Source organism: Manacus candei, unplaced genomic scaffold (assembly GCF_025592945.1).
Source record: "Manacus candei isolate 608988 ecotype Guabito, Panama unplaced genomic scaffold, ASM2559294v1 h1tg000024l, whole genome shotgun sequence".
Classification (NCBI taxonomy): Eukaryota; Metazoa; Chordata; class Aves; order Passeriformes; family Pipridae; genus Manacus; species Manacus candei.
In genome coordinates, this window is record NW_026138072.1 from 3,181,361 (window position 1) to 3,196,842 (window position 15,482).

The window sequence follows — 15,482 nt, forward strand, 5'->3', positions numbered from 1 at the left end:
AAGCACTTGAATATATGAGTTTCAGTACTTACGGTGGAAAGAAGTTCCAGTTTAGTCAAAATACAACAGACCTACTGAAGAAATAAAATTGGTCTTAAGCTAAATTTATCAAAAACAAGCCACTGCATAAAAGACATTAATTTAGTACCGGCTTTTACCTCAGTAACGTTTCAGTTACTAATTAGCTTTGTCCTTTAGCAGTTCCTATTGACTAGGAATAGCAAGTTGTTTTACAGAAGTAAAAATACTTGACATTTGTTATTCCATTATTAATTATTTAAATCTCATTTTTCCCAGCATACTTTTGCAAGAACAAGAAAAGACTTGTTTAAAAACTAGAAACTAGCAACAATGTGGGGTTTTTTAAATGCCTTTCATTGACTACAGAAATGTACTTGAAGTAATTTTGACCTATTGATGCTTTGTAATAATATCAAGGTGATGACACTTCACCAGTGTCTCTGAAAAAATCAACTGAAATTTGTGAGGAAAAGTATTTAATCAGACCTTTTCTTTATTAGAAAAAGAGTAATTTCTTTCCTCTGGGTACATTACTGTATAGCTGCATTTCTTCAATGGTTTCGTTCCTGCACTTTCATGCAGACAGACCATGACAATTTTTAAGTATTCTGAAATACTTTCAAATCTGCTACTGAAAAGCAGATATGTCCCACTTATCTATATATCAGACAGTTTCTACCATGAGATAGCTGGTATTAAGTACTTACAGACCAGCAAACATAAATTATGATTACAGGGACCAATCAGGTATTTTAAGTCATTAAGTAATTACTAGGCTGTCTGATGCACACGTTCTGTGTATGTGTTCCTCTTTAAATCATTCACTAATGTCACTGATTTAAATGTGTATTTTTTCTCTTTAAATCATTCCCTGGTCATTGTCTTAAACAGAGTATTGGAAAAAACAGACTTGTCCTCTCATCTCTTTTGAAAATTTGTGTAGGACTGCCAATAGGAATAGGTCTCAAAGGTCACAATGTTAGTTACACTTCTTACTACTAAGAATTTTGGGAGATCCTTTTGTTCTTGCAAAACAACCAACTTTTCAGTTTTGTTTTTATAGGTTCTGGATCCCTCAGGGCAAAATTTGAACTTTCAGGAGGACCCAGTAAACCAGCAACACTTGCAGTGCAATTCATCAGTGAAGGAAGCACCCTTTCAGGAGTAGATGTGGAGCTTGTAGGCACTGGCTATCGGCTTTCCCTTCTCAAGAAGAGATTTGCCACTGGTAAGACACTAAAATGCTTATATATTCAAATTATTATTATACATTCTGTAGTGTTAAATTCTAAAATATGATACTGTTAAATGAGTGATGATGTGTAAATAGTTACTTTTCATTAAAACATCTCTGACAAGTGTTTCATAGGTTTTTTGTTTTTCCATAGTTACTCAAACTGCTCCAAGGAAAGTACTGACAAAATGTGGTTTATCTACTGACTGAAAAAAAACCTACCTTTGTTTTTCAGGACGGTATATGGCAGACTGTTGATGTACCTGTGAAAGTCATCGGATCAAAGGAGTGCAAGAAACCCACTCCGCCCTCTCTACTTTTCAAACACTATTTTAATACGCATTAATTTTTCCAAAATGTTATCTACTTTGAGGCTAAACTACAGAAAGTAAATGCACTTTTGAAAGTCAATTTGAAAACTTTTTATTACTTTACAATAGCACTGAAGTTAACTTCAACACTGTCTGTAAATGATCAACTGCAATATTTGGGATAATTTGTTGACAGTTTAGTAAATTTATATAGATGAAGTCAAAATAGTAATCCACAGCTGTAATGAAAGTATGAAACTGTATGTTGTACTGTAAACATTAAACCTAAAATGTAGGACAGCAAGTAAGAAATATTTGAGCTTTCCATAACTAATATTAATTTTTCAGATTCTTTAATTGCCAGCTTTTAATTGCCAGTTTTTAAAGATAGCAGAGGCTAAGTCTCGTGTAGTTCTTCTGTCCACCGATGCCACAAAACCAGCTGAGTTAGAGATGTATAAAGGAAAAGTAACTTCATTCCCCTGTATCATATATTATTAACATGTAAGTTGTTTTATAAAGGGGTTTTTTTCCCTAAGTGCAATGTGTTACAAAATTGCAAAACACAGCAGAGATTTCCTTCTGCAGTTGGTAAATTTTTTGGGCGTTGTGATTGCGACGCTGTAGATTTTAATTTATTTTTATATGAATTGCATAACAATTGTGCCTTTCAAAAAAGCCTGTGCCTATCCAATTTGATATTCACGTGCCTCATTTCCTTTTTCAGAGTTTAGCTCTTCATGAAGAAAGCATGATATTTGTATTATACATACAATTTTATAAAAATTCCTTTCACTGGGATTTATTTCAAAGGCAGATTTGCAAATAATGGAGTTTGTTTTAAAAGATGTTTAAAATATTGAATTACTTCCTCATGGGGTAACCACAATAAAATGTGGCTGTAGTAAAGGGAGATGCATCATTCAGGACTCAGAAACTTTCATTAAGTAACTTTATTGTCACCAAAGATGAGAATCCTGAAAAATTACTGAAGACAGTAAAAGCAAACTCTAGAAGCAAACAGCATTACTCTTCACTTTGACTGTAAGTCTTTAGACTTTGAGTGCTTTTGGGGATGTGTGATGTGAAAGTTCTCATAGTACTTTGGGAGGAGTATTTTATGGCAGCATTATGACAAATACTGACTTGTCCATTAATTTTTTTCTATAACTACCAATTTTAATATTTCTATTGTCATCTAATCTGCTTGCCACAGCCTAGGCAGAGGGAAGTGACATCATTAATATTTTTTAAAGCAAGTCAGTAATTTAGAAAATCTTTTATGTATTTATATTATCAAGGGGGTTTTTTTAGTGCTGAAATCAAAAGCATTGGGGCAAGATAATTCAATAATCTTCATAGAGGAATTTCAAATGAATATTTAGAGTACTAGTATCTATTTCAAATTCTCTGTTAAAACAGTAAAATGTGCTCGAGTTAATTCATGCAAAGCCAGTAGTGAAATGAACTGCTGAAGCTTTACAAGAAATTATGCCTTTGTAGAGGCTACACAAATTCTAATGTACACTACACACTTTTGCAGATGAGAATTCCATTGTTAATACTAAGAACATACTGTGCTGTAGATTTGATTGGAAGAGTATATTTGGCTCCTAATTTGCTAATCTTATTGGTGGTGAATTTATAACTCCTAAAATGGTACAGTGTTTTTACTGGAATTTAAATTGTAAACCGCTTTGTAATCAAACTGATTAATGTGACAATATTTCATAAATGAAAACCAAACTGTTATTTCAATTTCTAATCAAGTATTACTTTAATTCCTAAGTTAAATGAAGTAGTTAATGTTTCAGCACTTTTAAACTAGCCTTCATTCAGATGTTTTTACATACATTTGTGTTGGGTGCAGGTTACAATTTTGAAGCCATACAAGTTTATATCGCATTTTTGTAAAGAAACTCAAGAACAATGTAAAAAGTACATGTAGCTATCTGATATTAAAAAGAAGTATGTAGCAAGCTGGTTCTTGCCTGTGTATACAGCAATATCCCTTGTAGCTGCCTCCTAAGAAAATTAATTTGTAAACACAACTCTAAAGGATCTGAATTTTTATGAATTGTTGCTACATCAGACTGTAAATTAGAGCATACAAGTTTATCTTACAAAAATTGTAAATACTTCAGAATTTTCATAAAATGTAAATTTTAAAAAATTTGCACCCATAATAAACATGTAATATATAATTTAAAGACTGATTTATATTGCCTGTACTTTTGCAGTTAGTTCCGCAGATCTTCTAAGCAGTAAGGTAATACAGCAAAACTATGCCTATATTGAACATTTTAAAAGTGTTAATTGATTTTAAGTGGTAGAGGGTAGAGATAATTATGAACTCTTATATATTTAAAAACACCACAGAGAAAGTGAATGGAAAGATGACTTCTACAAAGAGTTGCATCCTTACTAAACTGGAATGCCTGAGATGTCTATAATGGCCCATGCCTTTACTCAACTGATATGATTAACTAATAAATTAGATTAGGCAAATCTGCAGATATTTTGAGAAAAATCTCAACTTTGTAGACATGAGCTGCTCTTTGTAAATAGTGCTATCAAATGCTATACATTCCCTGTCTTTCTTAATAACCCTATATTTTGTTGTGTCTGCAAGAAAAGAATTAGTGACAAGATTAAAGTAATTCCTCCTGATTTCTTAGGTTCTACTAGTCAAAAAGAGTAGGCAATTTACACACTGCTTCAGCAGCCCTTCTAAGCTTTGGGCATAGGAGCAAAAGTTGAAACTGAACAGATGTGCTTGAATCTGTTTGTTTCCTACTAATCCCAAGGCTTACAGAAGTTTCATAAATAATGACTTATTAAATTGACTTTCTCAGCTGGTTGAATATCACTGCAATAGAGGTACCATCTTGTCGCACAGGGAAGCAATAGTCCAAGGGCTTGATTCTAATCGTCTGCGGGCAGGCAGGAGTGAAGAATGCGAGTGCTCGGTGCTCAGGCTGAGTGGTCCTTCTAACCCAGTAGTCTGTCTTCAGCAGTGGCCAGAGAACAGGCTAGAGCCTCAGAGAGCTCACATGACATTTGCTTTCTGCTCCCCCAGGATCCTGAGTTATTTTTTAGGGATGTTAAAAGGTGCTGCCCAATTCTTTTAATATTCATTGAACTTAAAGTGCAACAGATTCGACAGAGACTGCTCTGGCATGTCTGTTAACATTTGACTTGTGCCCATGTACTCCTCATAACTACTGCAAACTGGATCTACACTGCTCAAGCAGATTTTTGATTATTTAAGTACATGATCAGGTAGTTTTTCAGGCAAACCTGACTACCTCTACCACTGCAAAATAACATTTATGTAGGGTATTTGGAGGAGGTAAGCTATTTGATTAAGAATTGAAACAGCAGGAGAATTACAACCGTGTTGAGATTTGCTATCTAACTGGAAAGGAAGGTCTTGCATCATGCCAAAAAGGGTGACATTTCAAGTCTTGTATGTTTGTGAAGCTTAAGATAGGCATCTTAATATCTGTGTACCTTTTATTTTCATGGAATTTCTAGATAAATGGTTTCCATTTCAGTTGTTATGAAAGGGCAGTTTTACTTTAGAGCATTCAAGGAAAAAGTCAGGAATTCCTCCAAGGATAACATAAGCTAAAAACAGTTCAAGGTATTAAAGCAGTAGATCACATATTTACTGTATGGTGCCATTGATTGGACTGATTACGTCTCTCATTTGAAAACTTAATGTTTATCTTCAGCTCTACATACTATTTATTACACCACCAAATATTCCTCCTCAGCTCAGTTTGACCTCCATGCTTACTAATAGGTTGATTTTTGCGTTCTCCCTTAATTTGTTCAATAACCAATAGAAAGCATACAGTCTTAAAAGAATAAAGTAATCTTAAAGCACAAGAGGCCTCTTCTGGATTACTTATTGAACACTTAATACTTTAATTCTGCATTTTCTCTAGCTGCTTTCACTGCCCTCAGAATCCATTCTTTCTGGTTTAAATCTGGGATGGCTATTTTAATTATTGTAACCTAAAATACTATTTTTGTTTGACATTGTCCCAGCTGTATTTGTTTTTAGAAATCTTGTTCTGTAACTTTATTATTATTACTTTTATTATTATTATTACTACTACTAAAACTCAGCAGTTTTTTATAAAAATTCAATAATCATCAGACATAAATCCTGCCAAATCATTCACCACTCTGATTCAGCTTTTCCTCTTGGCATCTCCCAGGCTTCCTACTTGGAGTTCTCATTTTCTAAGTCATGTTTTCTGCTCCAGAAGATTAGCAGTGGTAATATGTTCAGTGACAACTCAATTCTTTCTCCATGCTGGTAAAGGAAGCAGCTCATTTTTACAATTGCTGGTTCTCCCCTCCAGATGTCCCCTCCTGCTTTGCTGTTTGATAAGCTACTTATATAATAACCACAGCCTTCTCTTCTGCTTCCCACTACTGTCATTGGTAGGTTATATGAATAGTCATCACTAATACAGAAATACTAAGGCTGCTCCAGTGATGACATTGCATCCAGGCCAGATGCACCAGTGCAACTTGAGAAGGAAAAAAACCCAAAACAGAACAACCCAAGCTCAGAAACTGTTATTTACCTTCCACCTGTATTGAACTCTCTTCTCTGACACCTTATACAACCATGGATTTTGACAGAGAACACACATAGCTTTCAGCCCCTGAGCACCTGATCTCATTCCTCAGTGCAAGTTTATCCTCCACAGGTCAGAATCCCTTGTCATATGTACACAAGTCCCTTCTTGCTTCTGAGCAGTTCCTAGATTGACAAAACATATTAAGTACTTAAATACCTACGTGACCACAAGAGGACTGACTGTGGTCTGCCATCTCTGCAGCTGACATCGCTCTGCAGTCTCACCAGTCTGTTCCTGTGGGCCAAATGCTGCCACATCCTTTCCCCTGCTGAAATCACGTTTCTATGCTCTGAGTCACTTGATAAGGAACAGTAGGCTGGATGTCTAACTAGTGAGATTACAGAATAAATTTAGTTTTATTTAAGGACTAAAATGCAAAAGATTTCTCAGTTTAAGGATTGCATCTTATACATCTAGGACAAGAAACTCAGCCTCAGACAAACACACTGTTACTCTGGCATAATTTCTCTAGGTATTATAGAGTAAACACTATACTCATAGGAGAGAGAAGAAGGAAATTACCGGGAAAAACAAACGTGGGCTCCAGTGTTCCCTTCAGATTAAGGGGGAGAATAGATATTTGCCACAACTTTCCCATAGAGAAGTTGAAATTAAAAAAAAAATAAATAAAATTCAGGATGATAGGCCATTAGAGCTACTCTCTTGAAGTTTTGCAAGATGTTTGAGAAGACCTCAACCTTCTCAAAACAGAAGTTGTATCTTGAATACTGTGGGAGAGCATGGAGGATGCCTTCCCTTGTAAGAAGTGCTGCTCTGTCCACCCAGCTATGAGCTAGAACTTGGCAGTACTGCATTCAGTGCTGGGTGAGCATGGGGAGCACAGTTCACCTAAGTATCTGCCTTTGCTTATAGGCAACAATGAGTTTCCAGAGGGAGAAACGTGGAACCTCTACCCCCATTTTCCTGAGCAACCTTTCCAGATTGCTCAGGGTCGCAGCACTTTTGCCAGCTGATCCCAAGAGATACCACAAAAATGCACATTAGAATTCAGAGGGTTTTGGCAAATAGCATCTTCTAGTCTCCTCTAAGTGATCATCCATCTTAAAACAGTCCTACGGTAACCTGGTTTTGGTCAAAAAGAGTAAAACTGTAATTTGTGTTTCAGGAAGCAATTCATCCCTATGTAGGCAGGAACAGTGCACTCTCCTGCTTTTCATGCTACCGATGGTTAGGAAAAGCCAACTCTAATCACATGTTGAAAAGCAGCTTTCAAAAAATGTTACATCATTCTTTAAGTGGTGTGTGTTACCTCAACATCAGTTTATAAGCAAAAAATCTGAGTTTTACCCTTAAAGAGTCCTTCCCAGCCCAGGGGAACATAGACTCAGCTATACCTCCTATTTAGGTCATCAATAAATGAGCAGTAGTATCCAGAAGACATGTTCTCTATTTCAACTACTGACAAAAGCCTACAAGACATTATTGTAGTGTCTGGAGCAAATCTTAAGATTCCTATGTCAAGCAGCACCAGTAGGCTACACAGAAGCTCTGAAGTATTCACTGTGCAGTCACAATAGCCACAATGCTGTCTGAACACAAGACAGATTTCTGCAACAACCCTGTAAAAGTTACATGCTAACTTTTGGAATCTCCTGCTACTTCATTCAAATGCCCGTGGTCTGTTCTGTTGTTTTGTTGTTGTTTTTTTTTCCTTTCTGGAATTAAGAAAATTGTAGAATATTTTTAAGACCTTGGTTAGTGTTCATAGTGAACACTAGTCCAAGGATTGCTTACCAAGTCTGTTAAAATTCTCGTTAAGTCTCTTTTGGACACTTCCCTTTAGTTAAAGGATCTTCTCCTTAACCTTTAAAAGCATTCTTTACTTGCTCTATATCTCCACCATTAAAGTTTCGCAATGCCTTTTTCACCTTTCTACAGCAAGGTAGGTTTTGAATTCTTATTTCTGCCATTAGCTGTATTTAAAGACATGCCTGAATTGTACATTTACAATATATACACAACCAGATCTAACCAGATGTTTGCAAGTAATGATTCAAATAAATGTTAGATCACATCAGGTACATCTTTCATTTTTGTCCTTAGATGTTATTGGATCTACAGAGAAAACTATCAGCATCTTGTACACACTCCACTGTCATGTCTATAATCCAACTATGGTAATAGTAGCAATCAGGTCAAGGTGAGGAATATGTTAAAAATAATGTGGGAGTATTTCTACAGTGAATAAACTGATGTCTTCCTTACAAAATAAAGCACACAGCATGACACCTCCTTGCTGTAGTTAAGATTTACTTTTAAATCAGGAAAACACGTGCCTGCTGGTAAGGGTCATATTGGAGCTACTTACAGTCTGCTTACACCTTGACTTAGAGAGATACTGTTAGTATTTGAGCGATCTGCTGTCAACCATACCTAATCTTGGAGATTCCCTTTGGCCTGTCACTTTCCTGAGTTGAGAAATTCAGTGCTTTTGTACAGCAGCTGTTTTCCTCTAGGAAGGTCTTAGACTCTCCAGAAGCTCCCATGCTTGCTGGCTGGGAGCAGATTATGGGCAAAATTCATTTGTAGTGCTAAATGAGCTCAAAAGTGGAGGTTGGAGCATAGAGGTTGTGGAAAGAAGTAAACATAAATTAAACACTCTCTAATGCAGTCGCCAAACAATCAGTATTATCAGAGGGTGTGGACTATGCTCTCCATCTTCACTCACCACACCTTTTACCACCTCTGCCATGCATCATATCTGCTTGTGATTCAACTTACCCACAGACATATGTCAAACCCAGAAAATATCTGTGCTAAGTTAAGCCAACTGAACCAGTTTGTAGCAAGCACCAGACACAGGAATTCCCAAACTAAGGGCAGAGAAGGGATAGGAATGAGATCTCTTTAGGAAACAACACATCACCAGCCCAGGCCACCTGTTCACTAAATCACAGTCAGAGAGGGAAGCTAAAAACAGCTGGCTCCAATGACATAATGGAAGACTTCTCTTAAGAGTGGCTATAAACCCTGAAGTTATAAACAATAAGAGATTGATAAGAAAAGCAAATTAAACACAGGGGGTAGGAAAGTATGTGTAGATAGTTTAAGGGTGATCATTTTAGGGTGATAAAAAGGAGTCTGTTCCAAAAAACAGCAACAAAAATGTTTAACTTCCACTGTATTTTGGGATCCATACTAGCTGGAAATGCCAGAATCAATAAAAACAAGAAAGAGAGAGAAAGAAAAGTATTTGATAAATATTTTGCCACGTTTCTTAAAGGATATCTAGATCATGTAGTCACATGGTGAAAATAGTTTGCAATCCAACAGTATCTAAAAGAGATATTAACACATCATCTACTAAAGCTAAATATTTTTAAATCATCATATCAGATAAACAACATCCAAGAATTTAGTAAGTTTAATAAGCCATACTATGGATCATTAATTTTTATTTCAGTGACTCTCAAATGCTGGAAAGTATTAGAAGATTACAAGAAAGATAACATTGTTACAAAAAAAAAAGAAAAAAAGAAAAAAAAAGGTGTCAATCCAAATAACTGTAATATAGAACTTAGTGAGAAAATTAAAAAAAAAAACTTAAGATAATTAGTATCAATCATGGATGTACTGAATAGAGGTCTTAAACTAATTTAGGTTGAAAATCTGGATCATAAGAATAATAGGGTCAGAGGAAAAAAACATTTATGTAAGATGCCTGATTTAGAAGTATACAATATTTGATTTATAACTAGAGCAATGCAAGAATATAACAGATTAAAAAATTGGTCTCAAGATCTAACTGAAGAGGGAATCAACTTTAAACACCTTTCTGATGGACTCCTGCAGACTTCATAATATTTCATATTTTTCCAGTTACTGATGTTAAAAAAACCGAAGTTTTGCAGATGACAAAAGGTTGGAGGAGAAAAAATTCAGCTAGATCTCAAGTGCAAACAGTTTTTAATCATTTAGCCATCATCCAATATGGCGAGAAGATACTTTAGGATTAGATAAATAAGGACAAAATAACATCACTTTGGGATAACTAAGGATGTTTCTGAACTATTCTTAGAAGTCATCCAGGGCTAGAACTTCTGACAGAAGATCTGAGGCTAGAGGGAACTCTCTACATCACCTAAAACAAACAGGCAAACAAACAAAAAACAACCCATAAAACAAAACAAAAAAAACCTTACGCTGGGGTTAAATAAAATATAATTTATAATTATACCTGAAAGTACTGGTCATGATTAAGCTAACAGTCTTTGTTTCTTTTTTTTTTAATTTTTAAACCAGATGCACTAACATGTAAAATGCAGAGGTAGAGACATTAATCTTAATACTAATCCATTTACCTCACTTTAAATTCAATATGAAGAGTATTCAAAAAAACCCATGGGACTTGCAAATTGAGTGGAATAGAATACCAGTGACTTGGGTCTATTTTATACTATCAAAGCCTAAGAAATGACTTCATCATAGCTGAAATGCACATAGGTAGAGAAATAGTATTCCACGTGTGGCAACAGCACTATACAGGAAAAGTTGCCAGAAGCCTCCCCCATATCCAACAGAGCCAATGCCAACCAGCTCCAAGATGGACCTGTTGCTGGCAAGGATGAGCCAATCAGAGAAGGCAATAACACTACTATGATAATATATTTAAGAAGGAAAAAAAAACCCCAAACCTACCTCACTACAATCTCCTTTCAGGTAGTTGTAGAGACTGATGAGGACTCCTCTCAGCCTCCTTTTCTCCAGGCTAAACAACCTCAGCTCCCTCAGCTGCTCTTCATAAGACTTTTGCTCCAGACCCTTCATCAGCTTTGTTGCCTTTCTTTGACACACTCCAGCACTTCAAGGTCTTTCTTGTCATGAGGGGTTGTAGAAAGAAGTCCTTTCTCCTGAACTTACTAATTTACATTTAAAATTTAATTGAATTCAGTCAATGACACACTGTCAACGTGCATGTTTTTTCTGGTTAAGTGTATATCCAACCTACTGGCCTTGTGTTCCTCTTAAAGAAGGGCACTGATGATGAAATCTTAAACAGAAAATTACGTGGTTTTTAAGATTTCAAATATGCACAGCTGAGGTGGGGAAATATTTCCTCAAGTCCAGACTGGATCTCTGCATGCACTGGATGAGAAGTAGTAGAAGAGCTTTGCATCCCTCTTTGCTTCCTTCTTCAGCACAACAAAGCTGCCTTTCTGCATGATTAAATTTCTGACTGCAAGAAGCAGCACAGCCTTCAGCAGGGAAGGGTTTTCTGCCCTATTCTGATGGATGTAGCATGTAAGAGCACTCACAGGGCTTATCCTCATTTCCTCGTCCCAATGCCATCACAGTGCAGTGCAACAGGTTATGCATTACCAGTGCCACCAGCTGAAATAGCTGTCATGCCTTTCTCTTAAAAGTCAAATGCAAGCAGAATAAGCAAATCCAAAAAATTAAGATGCAGATTTGAGATATGGATCTACCTCTCCTGGCCAAAACAAAGCTATTTGATTTTTATGATGGTTAATGAATAACCTCTTTGAATTTCATTAATTTTTAATCACTTGTCTCTCACTTCATTTTGATACTTACAGGGGGCTTATAAGAAAGATGAGTATAGACCTTCAATCAGGGTCTATTGCAATAGGATAAAGGTTTTAAACTGAATTGAGGGTATATTCAGAGTACATATAAGGAAGAGATTTTTTATGATGATGGTGGTGCAGCACTGGAACAGCTTGCCCAGTTGGGTGGTAGGTGCCCCATTCCTGGAAGCGTTCACAATCAGATGGGACAGGGCTCTGAGCAATCTCATCTAACTGGAGAAGACCCTGCTTATTGCAGGGGGGTTGAACTAGATGACCTTTAAATGTTCCTTCCAAGCCAAACCATTCCAATTCTGTGATTCCATGATTTACTAACAGACATATTGAATAAGACTGTTCCATTCAGACACTTTTTAAAAGGATGGAGCAGGAAGGGTGGGAAATAAGATTTAGGAAGAGGAGACAGTGACCATCAGCCAGGTCATGAACACCACTAGCATGCCCAGGCTCTGAAGAGAACAGTCAGCTTGGTCTTCTTACTGGGTCTTTCTCAGTTCCTCCTGGAGGAGGGATCTTCACAGGTCACTAGGGTATGGTGCATGAGCACAGTGCCACAGACTCAGCTGGCTGCTGTTTTGTGGGGAGGGTGCCAGTACCTCATTCACCCTCCCTTCCAGTATAGTCAGCATGATACTCTTTTCTGTGATTCTTTTGTAGCTATTTGCCAAACTGCAGAGAACTATTTCAGGGTTAATTAAGTTTGGTCCAAAGCTTACTGAATGTTGACAGCAATGCTTTTGTCACTTCTGACTATTGACAATCCTAATAAAACAAACATTTTATATCCTTGTATTTCTAAGTCTTTCGACTCTACCAGAACCTAAATAAAGCAAAACACACAGTTCTTAGCTATTCAACTGAGCTTTGCAGTTCCTATGCACACTGACTGTTTGCTGTGAACTGGCTGTACAGAACTTAATGGGAGCTGGAGGACTGGGTCACTCTGGACTTGGGCATCATCATCTCATTTGGTCCACACCGTCACAGCAAGCAAGTAGCAATTTATAAGTTAAAATTTACTATGCATTTATTCCATGTGCTCTTCAGCAGCTCTTGCTTCAAAGCATACTAAGAAGAGGTTAGCTGTGACTGAAACAAAGCAAGTAGCATCTGCCTTGACTCAGAGATGTTTTACAAAGCTTCAAAGTGTGCTGTAAATTAAAAACACTAGGTATTTCTTTAGTAGTTACATTTTCACCAGGACACTTTAGGACAGCCTGAATTTTCTTGCTTTGTTTTCAAGCATCTGAAAAGGTTCTGCAGATCATGCTTAATGTTTTGAACTAAAGCACAATCTCTGCACATCCAGTATTTCGCACGTCTAATTTCAACAGCTGTGGTTTTATCGACACATCTCATATTGCTCACAACAGATTAACATCTCTTCTGCACAGTGGAATCTTAATCTAGAAGTGACCAGTATTTAGTCTTAGTTACTGCACTTGTGCCCTCATTTGTAGAGAGCATCATCTTTAGTCAAACAATTCAAACAGTTCAAACATTTATAAGCATGTTTGCTCAATTAAAAAAAAAAGAGGAATGAGAAGTTAGTAATTTCCATTTATATTTCATCGGATTATTGCCTTAAGTAGTGGCTTCCATCAGAATAGCCTCAACTGATTTCCAGTCAATAAATCATCAACCACTGTATTTCTCTGCTCATCATCCCAAATGCTATTCTTCTTGTCAGTGTCTTCACAAGTGTTACTGACTGCGACCCCAGAAATAATTTCAAAAGCAATGATTTTCTGGTAGTTCTGGATTCTCTGTCATACTCCAGCTATGAATGTACTGCACTTTTCCATAGCTGTAGGATTGTGTTCCATGCCAGTCAAAAATACTTAATTTTCTCTACTACCACTAGCATCCAAAAACTATTGTTATACAATGCTGTCCAGACTTAACACAAACAACTCTCTTAGTATTTTTCTGTATTGCAAAACATAATGTGGTTCCATTTTTGCCAAATATTACCACTTACACTTCGGAATTAAAATACTCATTATCTGTACTTAAACAGTTACTGTGTTAAAAGTTAAAAAAAAATATAGTTAAAAAATAATTCCTGTCAAATCACAGGATATGGCTCAAGATTTCACTTTTGTAACTGCAGTCCCATGACAGGAATCAACAGCCCCTTAATCCACTCAGAACTAATACCAGGCTGAGTCAGAATCTCAAGAACTGAAGACTGATGTCCCTGAAATCCCTTCTTTCATCATGGGGATCAAATCCATAAGCCCAACACTACAAGAAACCCAACTGGTGGATGGAGGGGAAAGGCTGATGACAAGTTTTGGAGAGAGAAATCATTTTTGGGTAGATACTAGCCAACAAGCTTGTTAACTTTTGTTAAGAGTGACCTTTTTTGGTTTTGGTTTTGCTTTGTTGTTGTTTTTAAATTGAAATTCTTGACATGTTAGATTTGGTACAAGAAGTATTTACATAAAATGAAAAAACTGTTTATATAACAGCAAAAGAGACGGAACATATATCACAGCAGCAATAGTTTAAAAGTATCAGACAACTGAAGGAAGTTTGGCCTGACAAAGTACTTCATACTGAAATGTTTTTATTAATTATTTAAGCTCTATATTGGAAAAACAAGAGAACCAGAGTCAGGTATTAGGAAACTGACATATAAATGTAAGTAAATCTCCTTATGTCACTGTTGTCAGACATCATAAAATAGTCTGATTCAACATTCTGATGCTCTTTCACTCTTTGCAACAATTAATCTTCATCTTGTGTTTCTAACAAGCAGCGCTGATCTTCTTTCATTCTCTTTGGGTTTTTTTTAAATGCTCTGGGGTTTTTTTCATTGAAATATTTTCCTCACTACAGAACACAAGAATTGTTACTTCCCAGTCTCTCCTTACCATGAGACCCTTCACAGCAGTATCAGAAGTGTTTCATAACTGAAGTCACCTTCCAGTCGGTGGTAGCTGAGTCGGGACATAAAACAGTTGAGACAGCAAAGGGTCACTAACACTCAGGAACATACAGCTCTGGAAAGCTTGAAGTCTTCTACTCCATTACAAGTTCCTTCCTACACCCAATGTATATTTTTATATGCTCCTTGGTTATCAATTCAATTTCAAGTTCTGCCTAGTTCTCTACCCAAATCCAGATCACCTTCAAAAACCTATATGTACTATTTCCTCCCAATCTTACCATGTAGCCAAACTATCTCCCTGTCAAGCAAGACTTTAATCCACTCTCCTTTCCTTCTGACATCTATTTTCTGGGCATCACTCTATCCCTGTTCTGGCTCATCTTGTTTTGACTTGCATAAACTCAAACTATTTTCCCCACACCTCACTGACTACCAGGCTGCCACTAACCAGCTGGGCAAGATTTAGTCCCTGTGTCGTTCACCCAGTGTCCTACCACTGCTACACCACTTACAAGTGGCACATCCTGATCTTTCTTCCCTGGCTCCTTGTCCTCTCACACAGCTGCTTATTACATGTCACAGGTCTCTGTCTCAGCTTCCAAAAGTTGAGCCAGCTTCTTCCTCCATGCTGCCTATATCTAGCAAGAAGGAATCTTCTCCCGTTTCCAGTGGCTACACTGAAAGAAAACTGTCATATCTAGGCTCTGCCTGTCTTTAATGCCTAGCAAGTTCCCAAGTGTGCAGAAGTAAGGCAAACATTGGTAAGTCTAAAGTGACGACAAAAAGAAG

At 36.7% G+C, this 15,482-nt stretch overlaps 1 protein-coding gene across 4 annotated transcripts in view; it reads left to right on the plus strand.

Annotated features, from left to right (window-relative positions):
* FCHO2 (FCH and mu domain containing endocytic adaptor 2) overlaps positions 1-3,776 on the plus strand; it is an 81,769-nt gene extending 77,993 nt beyond the window's left edge. For all 4 annotated transcript variants that reach the window (XM_051788378.1, XM_051788380.1, XM_051788381.1 and 1 more), the window contains 2 exons: positions 1,085-1,249; positions 1,491-3,776. In XM_051788378.1, coding sequence (XP_051644338.1) covers positions 1,085-1,249; positions 1,491-1,513 — 188 coding nt within the window. In that variant the 3' untranslated portion in view covers positions 1,514-3,776. The remainder of the gene's footprint in view (positions 1-1,084; positions 1,250-1,490) is intronic.
* The last annotated feature ends 11,706 nt before the right edge of the window (positions 3,777-15,482 follow it).